The 15,782-nt window shown below is 40.6% G+C and overlaps 2 protein-coding genes and 1 non-coding gene across 3 annotated transcripts; 1 reads left to right on the top strand and 2 right to left on the bottom strand.

Annotated features, from left to right (window-relative positions):
- Window positions 1–3,274: 3,274 nt before the first annotated feature.
- LOC120236262 (UPF0711 protein C18orf21 homolog) lies at window positions 3,275–5,863 on the bottom strand. The gene is made up of 3 exons (XM_039238971.1): window positions 5,834–5,863; window positions 5,367–5,563; window positions 3,275–3,474 (listed from the first exon to the last, which is right to left on the bottom strand). The coding sequence occupies exons 1-3, from the start codon at window positions 5,861–5,863 to the stop codon at window positions 3,321–3,323; spliced, it is 381 nt and encodes a 126-aa protein (XP_039094902.1). The 3' UTR covers window positions 3,275–3,320.
- Window positions 5,864–6,199: 336 nt separating this feature from the next.
- LOC120236257 (UPF0711 protein C18orf21 homolog) lies at window positions 6,200–9,713 on the bottom strand. Its single transcript, XM_039238957.1, has 3 exons — window positions 9,529–9,713; window positions 9,422–9,444; window positions 6,200–6,781 (listed from the first exon to the last, which is right to left on the bottom strand). The coding sequence occupies exons 1-3, from the start codon at window positions 9,603–9,605 to the stop codon at window positions 6,234–6,236; spliced, it is 648 nt and encodes a 215-aa protein (XP_039094888.1). The 5' UTR covers window positions 9,606–9,713; the 3' UTR covers window positions 6,200–6,233.
- A 2,826-nt stretch (window positions 9,714–12,539) lies between these two features.
- On the top strand, window positions 12,540–12,647 carry LOC120236269. Its single transcript, XR_005529622.1, has one exon. It is a non-coding gene; the product is annotated as a U6 spliceosomal RNA (small nuclear RNA).
- Window positions 12,648–15,782: the final 3,135 nt, after the last annotated feature.

Consider the following 15,782-nt stretch of genomic DNA (forward strand, 5'->3'; position numbering starts at 1 on the left):
TTTTTTAATGTGTTCTTCACCTGGTGTCTCAACAATACTCATGAATTAATGAAAAACCAAATGGAATAGTATATATAAACAGATTTTTGCTCAATGGAAACCTGAAGGCATTAACTTTTACTTATGTTGAATAAAATGCCTAAGTTTAGAGTAGGTCTGTTGGACAGAAGAGTAAGGTTTTAAAGAACAATGAATGTACTTTTCTAATTTCAAGCATGTTCTCTTGGGTCAAACAACACAAGCTGTCTTTAAAATTGTTTCCTTGGGGCGCCTGGGTGGCTCAGTCAGTTAAGCGTCTGACTGCAGCTCAGGTCATGATCTCGCGGTTCGTGGGTTCCAGCCCCACATTGGGCTCTATGCTGACAGCTAGCTCAGAGCCTGGAGCCTGCTTTTGATTCTGTGTCTCCCTCTCTCTCTGACCCTTCCCTGCTCATGCTCTCTTGCTCTCTCTCAGAAATAAATAAAAAAACATTAAAAACTTTTAAAAAAATAAAATTGTTTCCTGTGGCCCCCAGCCCCCAAGCCACAGCTGTGTATTTATTTTTCTCTTCTCTGTGGCTTAAAAGCTGTGGCATACATTTTGTCCATGTAGTATGAAATGCTGTGATGGCTAGAACATGACTCCATTATCTGAAATCAGTTGCAATAATTGTTATAGTACTGACCAGTAAAAGAAAGACCCTCACAGATGAAAATGAAATATGATGGGCAGTCTAACTTATTTCACTATACTGTTGCCATGGCTGGGATAGATTGTATTTGACAAAAGGAAAGTGGGACAGACTGTCTTAACTGTAGACCAAGGACCCTACCACTTGTTCTTCTTGCTAAAATGACTAGATTTACTCTTGGGTGAACACATCTAAGTTTGTCTAATCACATAATTTGAGGAATGCCATTTGTGACTGTGTAAAGTATATGAAGCAACAGCCAGAACTATGTACTGAACTAAAGTAATTTGAATTCTCCTAGAAGAGCATCTCTCACCCAGCTTTGGCTGTCTCTCAGACCTGGACCTTTACTGTAGAGACTTGAGTGAGGGTTCTGTTTATAGTTTTAACTTAAAGACTGACAGTTTAACCTAAGGACCAAGAATGTATTCTCCTGCTTTTATTAAAGTTAGTAACCCCTCTGCAAGCCTAAAGGCTCACATGTTAAGTGAAGTTATCAAATTCCCCCAGGTAAAACTAAGACTGACTATGAGTGTTTTTCTTTAACTGCAATGACATCCAATATATCTATTTTTTTCTTTTGTTGTTTGTGCTTGATGTCATAACTAAGAAATCATTGCTTAATCCAAAGCTATGAAGATTTAGTCTAGGTTTTCTTCTAAAGTTTTATGTTCACAGTATAATTTTAATATTCTCTTTAGATATGCCCAAAGACCCTTCTACCAAACACAGAAGAAAGTCAAGAATCTATGGTGTTTTTCATTTGCAACGGAGGTAAACCTCCCCACCTAGAAGTTCCTGTTTTTACTACTTTTTAAACAAATTTTAATATTTATTCATTTTTGAGAAACAGTGTTAGCAGAGGAGGGGCAGAGAGAGAGGGGAACACAGAATCCAAAGTAGGCTCCAGGCTCCAAGCTGTCAGCAGTGAGCCCAATGTGGGTCTCAAACCCATGAACCATGAGATCATGACCTGAGCTGAAACCAAGAGCCTGACACAACTGAGCCCACCCAGGCACCCCTACTTTTACTACTTCTTATCCATTTCCCAGACGTGTGATTGAAAGGACCTTAGTTCTAAACCCCGTAAAGAATTCAAATGTAAATGTAGTGGCTCAGGGATATTTGGGAAGCTTGTGCTGTGGGCTGGGAGCAAATCAAATGAGATCACCCAGGCCTGTAAAGAGCTCATAGGCAGTAGGGACACAATCAGAAACAGGAACAGGGTCAGCACTTTGGTAAGAGCGGCCCCTCATAACGCAGTGGGGTTGGAGTGAAGGACAGAATGCAAAACCATGCCAAGGCCCAAAGCTGACAAGAAAATATTTCCAAGAACTACAAAGAGCTCATTATGGGGGATCAGGAAGGGCGGTAAGCAAGCGAGAACAAGAGAAACAGATGTTCCAGTGAGCTTTTAGCCGGAAAGGTGAAGTACCATGACCAAAATATAGTGCTAGGTGCCCTGGACACAAAGGGAAGGCCCAGCCTCCCTATGGCTAAAGAAGTTTAGAATGATGACGCCTCCCATCCTTCTCTGATGCTGGCACTAGTTAGTATACTTTCACTTCATAGAAGACCAACTCATTAACAACCTTGGCCTTTCAGTTTGCCAAGTGCTCAGGGGAGAAATTTAAGTTTAAATTTTTAAGCAGCAGAGAGGCTTGGAAACAGTTTATAGTTTAAAGTATCTAAATTGCTTATTTAAAGAATTTTTAAAAAAATTTTTAATGTTTATTTTTGAGAGAGAGACAGAGACAGAGTGCGAGCAGGGGAGGAGCAGAGAGAGAGGAAGACACAGAAACAAGCAGGCTCCAGGCTCTGAGCTGTCAGCACAGAGCCCGATGCGGGGCTCAAATCCACGAACAGTGAGATCATGACCTGAGTCAAAGTCAGACGGTTAACCAACTGAGCCACCCAGGCGCCCCTAAAGAATTTTTAAAAGACAGATTGAATACAACCCCAGCCTATAATTTTGGTATATCTATGTTCCAGAAAAGGTTTAAGATAAGCTAAATGTTACTATGTTATATTCTGTAAATTTTAGGCACAGAAATAAGTCTTCACCGGAGCAAATGATACGCCACTTATGATAAAATATTGCTAGGAACAGAAAGTTGTGAAGATGAAATTTTGTGTAGCTGAATGATTTACAATCAAGAATGTTTACTTTTGCATACAAAAGAGGAATCATGTTCAGCTTTTCTAATACAGTTATACAGATAATTGTGGAAAAACAAGGACACTTGATCCTTTTCCTGAATTAGCAATAGTAGACACCTAGAAAGGAGTAAGTAGGTCCTCTCATAAAGGTCTCAATTTCCTTACAAAAGAAAATGACATAATGAAAACTGCTAATTAAGGGAAAAGAAACTAATAATATAACCACTCAGTGTCCATAATACCTTTGCTGTTTACAAAGGAACTTCCATACAGTTTTGATCCTCACAACCACCCTGTGAGGCAGACGGGTTTCAGTTATTCATTTTAATGAAGTGTTTCCTCCATCAGCACTGAAAAATGCCCAGAGAAGTTTGCTCTTAGACCCCAGTTTCCATGTATTTATATAATCAAAGTTTTTAAAAAAGATGTTTTTTCTGACTGACTTTAGTTTCAGAGCAGCATTAAACATTTATTTTCACAACCTATCCTTTACAAAGACAATAAGAAATTTCTGAAGTCTACTTTTGAATTCTTTTGGGATTCACTCTGACTAAGCAACATTTTTAATTTAGATAAGTGTTTCTTAGTTTTGCTCGTGCTCTTTGAGGAGCAAGTGGGTGTTGACTGTCCAGATGTCGGTGTCCTGAAAACAAACATAAAACCACATTTAGGTGTACTAATAAGTTAGTTTTAAAAGTGTTTTTCGTGCTTAGCCTAGATTATTACTCCTGGAATCTTTTTCTACTCTTGTATATAATAGCCATATACGAGCAGTGGCTGGACCCAGCATTCATTCCCATTTTGTTAAAAACTTCCTCACTACAAAGGCTCTAGGCAATATTCAGGAGCTATGCTGGGTGGTTCTGGAAGGTGCCATCAAACCTGAAAAAGGCTAAAGGTAAAGTGTCATCAGGTCAGAGTTCCCTTTAAGTCTGACATCAAGATTCATGACAATTCTAAAGACTTTAAAAACCCATTTCTTCACAGCTCAAGATCACTTCCTTTCTCAAAAGGGAAGAACCTCAACCTCCAGATGCAGGTACCACTCCATCGTATCTCCCCACCTACGTGAGCTCCACAGGGTGGACTCTGTACTACTAGTTGTGTATCCCACCGCTTCTTAATGGAGTCAGGCACAGAAGGGGTCCTCTAAAAATATTCCAGCTACTGTGTGTGCATTTCTGTTTCCTTCTATTTCATGCCATGTAGTTGTGTCCCACACCCACAAACCCTTATCGGGGTTTATCAATCTGATCCCTCTTCTGCTTCCCATCTGTAGGATAAATGTGAAACATCTTTCCCATTTCTGCATACATCTAAAAAGTGGTCTGGTCTAAATGCAAGTTATTTTAAATATGCCAAATTCTCTTTTATCTAAATTTGTCCAAAAAAGTAGAAACTTCTATGATGAATTCCTATCAGCCAAATATTGAAATAATTAAATCAAAATATAGAGAAAACTGGACTTGAAATTTTAATTCTTACCCAATTTGATAAATGTCAAAACCAATATTAAACACTCAATTCAGTAAACAGAGATAATTTAGTCTTTGCTGAATTCTTTAAGAAACTACCAGACTGTTTCTCTTTTGGCACAAAATGTTCAAAAATTCCTTTCCCAGTTTCTATGAAACTAAATTTACTGACTATCAAAGTGAATATAGTACTGTGAACTACAAAAATAAGACATGTGCTCAGTCATACAGTTAACTTAGTAGCATGTGACAAATCCCTATCCAGTGAGATTTCCACAGGAATTCTGACAGAAAATCTGAGGAGATACCAAGAACAAAGGTTTAGAGTAGGAAAGTAAATTGAGTGGTTTAGTTTTGCTGACACGTAAGATGAATTAAGACAAAGTAAAACAGGCAGACGGATTGGTGCCACGTAGTAAGGGCTGGGAAGCCAGGCTGGAACATCTGACCTACACGCCACAGAGTGAAGTATGAAAGGCTTCTAATCACAGCTGTGCATTAGGGAAATAATCAGGCTAGAAGGGTCTGAAACTAGAAGCAGGAAATTACTGTAGTAATCCCAGCAAAAGGTGGATACAGACCTGAACACAGCAGAAGGAAAAAAAAAAAGAACAGGAGTAAACACCATGGAGATAAGACAGATGGAAACCGGCAACTGGACAAGGGCCAAGGGAGTAGGAACTGTCAACTCTACTCACCATGTCAGGTCAGAATGTCAAGGGCATGCTCACTGACAGAATAAGGAACTTAGGAGGATGGAGAGTTTGGAGTAGTCAGCTGTGGGGACATGTTGGGGGGTAAAGTAGATGTATTTAGCAGGCAGCTGGGAACAGGGCCAGGAGAAATTGGAAGTAGAAGAATATAACTGGAAGTTACAAGCAAAGAGGAGAATGAAAGACACGGGAGCAAAAGACATTAGAAAAGAAAAGGGTATGGATGGAAAAAAGGGGGTCAAGGCCTGAACTGCGTGGCAAATTTAGGGAGTGTATACTAAACAAAGGAAATCAGAAGAAATAAGAGTTAACACCAGCAATTCAAATAGCTTGATGAATTCAGATACCTGAATACAAAGGCTGGGCTCTTGCCTTTGGAACCACACATATGATTTAGGTTTGTAGAACTTGGAGTCCTCCTCTCTGGTGTCTTCAGGCCGAGTTTAGTCATAGGAGTGGTAGGACTGCTCTTCAGTGAAGATAAAAAGCTTCTGCTTTTACCATGATGTTTAACTGTTCTGTTGCATGTTTTACAAGTAATCAACTACCATAAAAAAAAGAAAAGAAAAGAAAAGAAAAGAAAAGAAAAGAAAGAAAGAAAGAAAGAAAGAAAGAAAGAAAGAAAGAAAGAAAGAAAGAAAGAAAGAAAGAAAGAAAGNTAAACCACGAAAATGTGTCTTGTTTTAAATTCCCATGGACAAAATTAGTATGAGTCCTGAACCACTGTTTCCTGTGGAAAATACTAGCCCACTGCTGGGAATAAGTTTTCCCCTAAAAACTTGCTATTATTATAGAACAGTTTTGACAACAGTACTGATAGTAGTAAAGGATTTGGGGGGCTCATTTTTGTATTATTATGCAAAAACAAAGTTCACTGAACAAAGTTCAATAAGCTCTTATCATCTTAGATTTTGAATAACATTTATTCAAGAATAAATAAGAATAGACTAAGGAAAGCTTGTGGTAAATATTTCTATCTTTCTCTTTGTATTTCTTTTGTCTTTCTTTCTAATAGTAACATACATTAATCCAATAGGTGCATTCAGCAGGTAGGCCTTCCTAAATGAAGAAACTCGAGAGTTTCTCTGGGAGAGAAAGTAAATGTAGAACCTAGAAGAAAAAAACATACCTATCAATAAAGTCAAACGTTGTTAATTTAAATAATTTTTTTTTTTTCAGAGCAGCATTAAACATTTATTTTCACAACCTATCCTTTACAAAGACAATAAGAAATTTCTGAAGTCTACTTTTGAATTCTTTTGGGATTCACTCTGACTAAGCAACATTTTTAATTTAGATAAGTGTTTCTTAGTTTTGCTCGTGCTCTTTGAGGAGCAAGTGGGTGTTGACTGTCCAGATGTCGGTGTCCTGAATACAAAGGCTGGGCTCTTGCCTTTGGAACCACACATATGATTTAGGTTTGTAGAACTTGGAGTCCTCCTCTCTGGTGTCTTCAGGCCGAGTTTAGTCATAGGAGTGGTAGGACTGCTCTTCAGTGAAGATAAAAAGCTTCTGCTTTTACCATGATGTTTAACTGTTCTGTTGCATGTTTTACAAGTAATCAACAATATACTTTTGGAGTCTTTGTATTTTTTCACAATTTTTGCTTCTTTAAAACTGAGTGTACAATTTCTTGCCTCTTGGTTAAGAAGTTTCTGTATTTTGGGTGTCAGTTTGGATTTGGGTTTGAGGCGCACTCGAGAGTTATCGAAGACCAGCAACTGGAAACAGTATGGACATGTTCCTTCAAAAGTGTCATTATCTGAAATGATACAAATCAAACTCAAGATTCAGTTCATCAGAATATTTTGTTACCTCAAGCCAATATTATGTGAAAAAGTGTATTATTTAAAATGAACAGATACAGATTTCCCTTAAGCAAACTCAAAGTAGGAGAACTTACAAAAATATATATTGGCAATAATTTATTCTGCAAAACACTGTAATTCTATCCATTCATTCCTTTTAGCGACAGGTTCAGTCCCCACTCTTTGCATGTTACTCATTACTTGTTACTAAGTAAAAAAGACTATCTCACCAATTTTACATATTTATCATAAAGCAATGTTATACTGTGATGGTTTCTTTTTTACACAATTAGCACAATTTTGTGATTTGTGGACCAGGCTTTCTGCAGATAACTCTCAGTGCAAGGTAACAGGACAACAAACTTGCCCAGACTGTTTATGCAATCAAGAGAGCCATCTACTACCCTGGGCTAGGGAGACATAAATATGGAGTATAAGAGTTGCTATCTCTTTTTTTTTTGTTAATAGTTTATTCATTTTTAAGACAGAGAGAGACCACGAGCAGGGGAGGGCAAGGGAGAGAGGGAGACACAGAATCTGAAGCAGGCTCCAGGCTCTGAGCTGTCAGCACAGAGCCCAATGTGGGGCTCAAACCCACAAACCGGGAGATCATGACCTGAGCTGACGTCGGACGCTTAACCAACTGAGCCACCCAAGCAGCCAAGAGTTGCTATCTTTAAAGAACTCACATTCTGGGAGGTCCCTAAGCAAAAAAATACACTTCTGGTAAGAACTATAACAGAATGTAAGTAAAATGCCCTGGAAATTATTAAACTCTGTATGGACCAGCCAGAAACACTACAAAGAAGTGGCCTAAGGTAAAATGCTTGTATTTAGAGGGCATCTATTATTAGGAAAGGGCTTACAGGCAGAAGTACGGTGAAAAAGAAAGCATGGCTATTAGGGAAAGGTGAGGTTGTGGAAGTGATGCAGTTGAAAAGGAAGATGGGCACACCATCGATTTATTCAATAAATATTTATTGATGAGCACTCTACATATACAGTTAAGACCTTGCTTGTACTCAGCTCTGCCAAATGTTAAATTCATTCACATTTATTAGTGACTGTAAAGTGCTAGGCAGAGTTCTGGGTGCAAGAGATAGAACAGTGAATAAAGGACAATTCATAGAGAGAGAAAGTAAATATAGCAACACCAAATGTCAAGTGCTGGGAAGATAAAAGGGGAATAAGGAGTGGCAATAGAGGTGCTGAAGTCTTTTTTTTAGTTTATTTTTACTTATTTTGAGAGACAGAAAAATGAGTGGGGGATGGGCAGAGAAAGAGAGAGGGGCACCTAGATGGCTCAGTCAGTTAAGAGTCTGACTTCAGCTCAGGTCATGATCTCCAGGGTTTTGAGTTCGAGCCCTGCGATGGGCTCTGTTTTGACAGCTCAGAGCCTCGAGCCTGCTTCGGATTCTGTGTCTTCCTCTCTCTCTCTTAAAAATAAATAAACATTAAGAAAGAAAAAAGAAAAAAAAAAGGGAGAGAGAATTCCGAGGAGGCTCTCTGCTGTCAGCACAGAGCCCAACTCTGGGCTCAAACTCATGAACTCTGAGATCATGACCTGGGCCAAAATCAAGAGTCAGATGCTTAACCAACTGAGCCATCCACGTGCCCATAGAGCTGCTGTAGTCTTACATAAGGCAGCCACGGAAAGTTCTGTGGAATGATATCTGTAGAAAGCAGAAGGAGCGAGAATGGAATCCAGGAAGATACATGAGGTAAGAATTCCAGGTAGAAGGAAGGACAGTGGGAAAGGCTGCGGAAGAGCAAGGAAGCCTAACAGTGGTTGAAGTTGAGTAAACAAAAAAAAAGAGCAGGTTGGGGAGGTGACTTTGGCCTTTGATGTAGGTGCCTGTAGTACTTTTAAAAGATTTTCACTTTTACTCGGAGATGGGAAGTCATTTGAGAGTTTGTAGCAAAGAAGAACATGATCTAGCTTAGGTTTCTACGGGCTCACTCTGGCTGCTCAATTCGGAATGGACTGTAGATACGCAGGAGAGATGGCAACTGGTCCAGGATGGTAAGGTGATAAGTGATGGTGATAAGTGGCTAGATTCTGGATATATTTTAAAGCCAAGAGGATTTGCTGGCATTTTGGCTTGGGGAGGAAGGCTGTTAGGGAGTCAACAATGGCCCCAGGGTTTGGGGGCTGAATAACTCTAAGGATGGAATTACCACTGACTTAATTGGTAACAACTGGCGGAGGGCTGGGTTGGGGGGTAAAACTCGAGTTTTGGCCTAAGAGACACTCAAAAGAAGTTGTCAAGAAGGCATGTGGATAGGAGTCTAGAATGAGAAGTCCTGGTTGGGGGTGTAAGTATGGAAGTCTTCAGCATACAGAATTTAAAAGCCATGAGACTGGATGAAAAACTATCACAAAGGAAGTGCGGTTAAATAGAAAAGAGGTCCAAGGAAATTGGATTTTTCACGAAACAGAAGCTTCGCGGCGGGGGAGGGGACAGTGCAGGGAGGCGGTTAAGAGGGAAGTGGGTTGATGAGACTTCTCTTTGGGGTCATCCTAAGCGCTGTGCGGAATGAAGGCGAGCGGGGCGACGAGCGCCTGACCCACAACCGTCGGACGTCCTCCCTACCGTGTGACGAACTGTAGGTCCAGCTGTAAAGGAGAAGGAGAGTCGTGAGCGAAGAGGGAAGGCCCCGCCGCCGCCGCCGCCCGCATCCCCTCCTGCCCCTTTCTTACAGAAGATAGCGGGCCTGGCCCGGACAGCTCTCGTGCAGTTGCCGCGCCGCAGCCTCAATGTAGTGCTTCTGCCTCATCCCTACCGCCTCCCCCACCCGGCTAAGCCTGGGAGACGATAGGAGACTCCGGAAGCCGGCTTCCCAGCGCGCCCGGCTCCGACCTCGGAATCCACGCTCCCTCCGGAAACAGGGGCCCGCAGCAGAGGAGTTCCGGTCTCCCTCGAGTCCCGCCCCGCGCGCAGGCCGACCCTCTTCCCCGCCCTTGGCCCTGCCCCCAGGCTCCGCCTCGTCCCCGCGGGCCGGCGCGGGTCTGCCTCAGACCAGCGCTTGCGCGGAGCGGCGAGACGCGGTGTGGTTCGGGGCGTTGGAAGCGACTGTCCGGCCCCCCTCACTTTGGCTCCCTGTGGCGTCCATTGCGGTGCCTCTGTGGTGGTTTCCTCAGCCCACGCCGCCTTCTAGATTCTCCATCGAGAGTGTTGACTCGATGACCCGCAAGGAGGCCACCGGGGTAAGCGCGGCACGGGCCAGCCCGCTCTCAGTGCACGAGCGAGCTTACCTTCAACCCGGTTAATTGAAGTGACCTACACGTAGGAAAGTGTTGGCAATTCAGTACATTTTCAGTGTTGCGCAAACACCATGGTTACCTAGTTTGGAAACATTTCTATCACCCTAAAGGAAACCCTTTCCCTTTTAGCAGTTGCTTCCCATTCTTCCATCCCTCCAGCCCCTGGCGACAACTGGTCTGCTTTCTGAATCTGGGTTTATTCTCGTCATTTCTTATAAGTGGAATCATACCTGTCGTGTTTTGTGTCCGGCCTCTTCCACTTAGTATATGTTTATGATGTTCATTCACCATATATTTATATGCATATAAATATATTATTATATATGATATAATATTAAGTCTATATTATATATTATGATATGACATGTAATGTTATTAAATATATATTAAAACATAAATATATAATACATAAAAATATATATAATGTTTATGATCATTCACCTTGTAGCTTATATCAAAACTTCATTCCCTTTCATGACTGAATATTACATCGTATGTATACCAAGTAGTGTTTATTCATTCATCAACGATAGACAGTTGGATTATTTCCTTTTGGCTGCTGTGGATAGTGCCGCTGTGAACATGAATGCTTTCTATTTTTTTGGATAAATATCTAGGAGTGAAAATGCTGGGTCATATGGTAATTCCATGTTTAACAAGGATTCCAATTTCTCCACATCCTCACCAACCCTCATTTTCCACCTTGGTTTTTGTTTTGTGGTGTTGTGTTTCTAGTGTAACCATCCAGTGAGTGTGAAGTGGCTTCTCACTGTGGTTTTGATTTGCATTCCCTAATGAATAATGATGTCAAGTATCCTTTCATGTATTTGTTGACAACTTGTATACTTTCTTCGGAGAAATGTCTATTCAAGTCTTTCTCCCATTTTAAAATTCGGTTGTTTGCCTTTTGTTGTTGAGTTGTTAGAGTTTTAAAAGATATATTCTGCAGACTAGACCCTTATTTATCCTTCATTTTCAATATCTGAAAGGACTCAAATTGAGATAGGAAAACTGAAAGGATTCCATTTTTAGAAAGGCTCCATCTCTGCTGTTTTTCTGCAAGGCCCCATTGACTCATGTTCTATATTTCACCTTGCATCTGAATAAACCAAATAAGCTATGTTCCCACTCCAAGAAGGAGGCAAGAAAGTTAATCATTCTTTGAGTTTTGTCCAGGGCCTCCAAATACCTGATGACATCTAAGAAGAACTGGATTCCAAACATGTTCCAGGACATGAACTTCAAACAAACCTAACCCACTGCTGGCATCAATACCCCCTGCCTTCGATGATTTATGAAATAACAACTATTATTCAACCTGTCACTCACCCTTGAATCCAACTCTACCCTGGATTCCTGGAGGAACACATACCCCAGACCCTTTCCAATATGAGTCCTTAACCCCAAGTGGTAAAGAGGCTCACTCTCTTTTCCTTTCTGAGTTTCCCAGCCACTCTGTCTGCTATACTCTGTCTCTTACACTGTTCAGTAAACTCTGCTTTCACTTCCCGATTTCTCTCCTGCACAAAGCCAATGACCCTCTTGGCTTGTCCTGTGGGACCTCTTCTGCGTTCTTGGGCCTGGCTTGTCTACGTCAAAATAATAACAGAAGTTTGTAAAGAGAAAGTATATATTTACATCTGTGTAGACAAATTTTAATTTTTCAAAAGAAAAGTTATTACATCTGCTCTTGCCACCTTTTCATCCTACTTCTCTGACTCATGAACATTTAGCAGATGGGTATCTTCTCCTCTATGTCCACACATAAATAAGTGGATGAGTGTATAAACATCCCCTCTAACCACTACCATGAGCACACACACACACACACACACTAAAAAAACAAAACATACATTAAGAAGCGAAATGAAAATTAGAAAGTTAGTCCCTTACTGCATCACTTGCCTTATTCCTTAACCACAGACCACAGACATCTTTCCAGGTCAGTACATATATTTTTGCAACAGCAAAAAATCTTGTATTAACTGGTGCTTTTTATTTCTTTTGTCTGAATTCCTAAAAGAGAAGTTACTGAGTGGAATGATGTGTGCATTTGTATTTGTCAGATCATCCAAAACAGGTTGTAGCAATTTGCACTCTCAGCGTCAATAAATATGAGAAAGCTGGGTTCAACTGGATGGGTGAAAATGTGAAAGCCATTGGTTCTCCTAAATACAAGTGAGATAAAGTCTCTTTTCATATGTTCCTTGATGCTTTGCATTTTCTCTTGTGAAGAGAAATCATCTGTTGAGTTGTTTATCAGTTTCTAGATCTTTGTGTTTTGGGGAAAATTATCCTCTGCTTGTCATATATAATGCAATACTTTCTTACTTACCTCTTGTTTAGCATGGTTTATAGCATTTTTGCCATATAGGATTTTGTAGGTGGTCAAATGTTTTTCATTATTGAGTCTGGGTTTCCTGTATAGCTTTAAAAAGCCTTATTTAGTGCTTCCTTCCTCAGCACATATACTAAAATTGGAAGGATACGGAGATTAGCATGGCCCCTCCCTGTGCAAGGATGACATGCAAATTTGTGAAGCATTAAAAATAAAATAAAATAAAATAAAATGGTCTCATTTTTGCCAAGGCTAGACAACCAACTATCCATCCAAATGTTTTTCTCATACTTTTCTAGTTTGATTTCTTCCATGCACATCTTCAATCGACATGAAATGTATTTCTACTTAAGTATAGCGTAGAGCATCTAACTGACATTTTTTTCCAGATGGTTAGCAAGTTATGTGAATAACTCTTAGTAGGTAAATTACTCTTTTTCTATTGAAATTGAAGTTTAAACAATGCAGTGAACACTGAATGTGTGCCAGGCACTTCTAAGCATCTTTCTTGTGACTCATATAATCCTCATACCCCCATGGCATAGGTAAAATTCCAGTTTATCACATATAAGTTTTTTAACATAGTTGCATCTGTTTCTAGATTCTTTATCTGCTTCACTAACCAATACAGCAGAAAAGAGACATGCACTGTGTGTGCACGAACACCTACTTCCCCTGCCCCCCAGCACACTTTCCTTCAGTTCTCTCGCCTCTGAACACCACACTCCTATTTCCAGATGCCTCCTCAGCATCTCTGCTTGCATTGCAACTTGTCTTCTCAGACATAGTGCAGCCCAGATGGCACACTTGACTTCCCCCACGCACCTGCCCAGCCACCCCGTCTTCCCTCATGTCAGCCTCACCAAGCACCATTGCTACTTCCTCTTCCCACACCTTGTAGCCAGTCCACTCTGGGGTGCAGCTCCCCACAAAGATCAGATGAGGAATCTGCTCACTTCTCTGCACACTTCGGCCAGCCTCTCCTTTTGCCTGCACCCCTAGCATGGCCCCCTACATTCTTTTCCTGCATCCTCCTTCCCAGTCCATTCTTCACAGGGCATAGTGGCCTTCTTAAAATGTAAATCATTTTTTTGGACACGGAATGCCCTTGCTCAGAGTCTCCAGACTCCGCATTGCACCTGCAACAAAATTGCCTAGCTGTGTTCTGCAAACCTCTGTTTCTCTTTCTGCCTCCTGCCAGTTGGCCAAAGATGGGAGCAGTCACAGAGGTGCACAATGATGGAGTACCTTTCTAGCTCCAGCTTTCTGGCCATAGAGCCAGAAGGGGGCATTGAAGAAAAGAGAAATTATGGAGAGAGAAGAGCTCTTTCTTAACTTTATGGGAAAATCCCACTAAGTTGTATAAGAACTTCCAGGCTCACTCCTGAGTTGTGCCTGCATGGATCTGATCAGTATACCAGTGACTTTGAGAACTGAACAGACCATTGACCAAGCTCTGGATGACCACTGAGTAGTACATATTTAGGATCTATCCAAATTGTACTGCAAAGGCTTTGGAAACAAATGTGAACCACAACTCACAAAAGGCAGGCTGAGCTTGTGAACCCAAGCAGGTCTATTATCTGAAACAAAAATATGTACATTCTGCATAGGATTTAAGCAAGACCTAGGGTCTCATTACAAAATATAGTTTCCAGGAGAAAGTTGGCAGAATTCTTGCCATATGAAAAACCAAGAGAATCTCAACTCACATGGGACAACAACAATCAACAGACATCAGCAGTAAAATTGACACAGATGTTGGAATCATCTGGTAAAGACTTCCAAACAACTGTTGTACAATTGTTCCACCCAACAGTCACACCCTTGAAAACAAACTTTTCCCGTGAAGGGCTTGGTAGTCAGTATTCGAGGCAAGACCTGTGGTTTTCTGTTGCGTCCCCTCAACTCTGTGAAAGCGGCCACAGATAGCCACCCACAATCCAGAAACAAGTAAATGTGGCTGTTTTCCAGTAAAACTTTGTTCATGGGGTTTGGCCCGTAGACCGTAGTTCACCAATTCCTGAACTATAGTGGGTTTTTTTAGACATTCTATTGAATTTTTTGTGTGTATTTACTTGTCCTATATATTATCAAGAGCAGGGTGTTAACTGATAAATTAGTTTTAAAAGTGTTTTTCCTTAGCCTAGATAATTACTCCTGATAAATTAGTTTTAAAAGTGTTTTTCCTTAGCCTAGATAATTACTCCTAGAATCCTTTTCTACTGTTGTATATTATAGCCACATACTGTTGAGGTATAGATCTTTAGAATGAGTTCATATTGTTGAACTGAAACTGTATACCCTGAAACATTAGTATACCCTCCTTCTCACCCTCCCCAGCACTTGGAAACCACTTTTCTACATTCTATTTCTATGATTTTGACTACTTTAGATACTTCATATTAGTGGAATCATACAGATTTTGTCCTTTTGTGACTGGCTGATTTCACTTAGCATAATGTCTTTAAGGTTCATCCATGGTGTAGCATATGGCAGATTTCGTCATTTTATTTATTTATTTGTTTGTTTGTTTGTTATTTAAAAATTCTAATAAAATTTCTTTGTTTTTTAAATTTAATATAATTTATTGTCAAATTGGCTTCCATATAACACCCAGTGCTTATCCCAACAAGTGCCCTCCTCCATGCCCATCACCCACTTTCTCCTTTCCCCCACCCCCCCATCAACCCTCAGTTTGTTCTCAGCATTTAAGAGTCTCTTCTGGTTTGCCTCCCTCCCTCTCTGTTTTTAATTTTTTTCCTCTTCCCCTTCCTGCATGGTCTTCTGTTAAGTGTCTCAAGATGCACATATGAGTGAAAACATACGTATCTGTCTTTCTCTAACTGAATTATTTCACTTAGCATAATACCCTCCAGTTCCATCCACGTTGCTACAAATGGCAGGATTTCATTCTTTCTCATTGCCAAGTAGTATTCCATTGTATATATAAACTGCATCTTCTTTATCCATTCATCAGTTGATGGACATTCAGGCTCTTTCCATAATTTGGTTGTTGTTGAATGCACTGTCATAAACATTGGGGTACATGTGCCCCTATGAATCAGCATTGCTGTATCTCTTGGGTAAATACCTAGTAGTGCTATTGCTGGGTCATAGGGGAGTTCTATTTTTAATTTTTTGAGTAACCTCTATACTGTTTTCCAGAGTGACTGCACCAGTTTGCATTTGCACCAACAGTGCAAGAGGGTTCCCATCTCTCCACATCCTCGCCAGCATCTAGAGTTCTCTGATTTGTTCATTTTAGTCACTCTGACTGGTGTGAGGTAGTATCTCAGTGTGGCTTTGATTTGTATTTCCCTAATGATGAGTGATGTTGAGCATCATTTCA

This window comes from Hyaena hyaena, unplaced genomic scaffold, assembly GCF_003009895.1.
Source record: "Hyaena hyaena isolate Hyena2069 unplaced genomic scaffold, ASM300989v1 scaffold_150, whole genome shotgun sequence".
Lineage (NCBI taxonomy): Eukaryota > Metazoa > Chordata > Mammalia > Carnivora > Hyaenidae > Hyaena > Hyaena hyaena.

Coding starts and splice junctions, on each gene's coding strand:
- LOC120236262 (XM_039238971.1), bottom strand. CDS start 5,863: ATGAGCCCCCCAAATCCTTTACTACTATCA. Junction 5,564..5,833: donor CAAATCCTTTACTACTATCA/GTACTGTTGTCA, acceptor TTTTTATGGTAG/TTGATTACTTGTAAAACATG. Junction 3,475..5,366: donor AGCCCAGCCTTTGTATTCAG/GTATCTGAATTC, acceptor GTTTGTTTTCAG/GACACCGACATCTGGACAGT.
- LOC120236257 (XM_039238957.1), bottom strand. CDS start 9,605: ATGAGGCAGAAGCACTACATTGAGGCTGCGGCGCGGCAACTGCACGAG. Junction 9,445..9,528: donor GGCCAGGCCCGCTATCTTCT/GTAAGAAAGGGG, acceptor TCTCCTTTACAG/CTGGACCTACAGTTCGTCAC. Junction 6,782..9,421: donor GACCTACAGTTCGTCACACG/GTAGGGAGGACG, acceptor GTATCATTTCAG/ATAATGACACTTTTGAAGGA.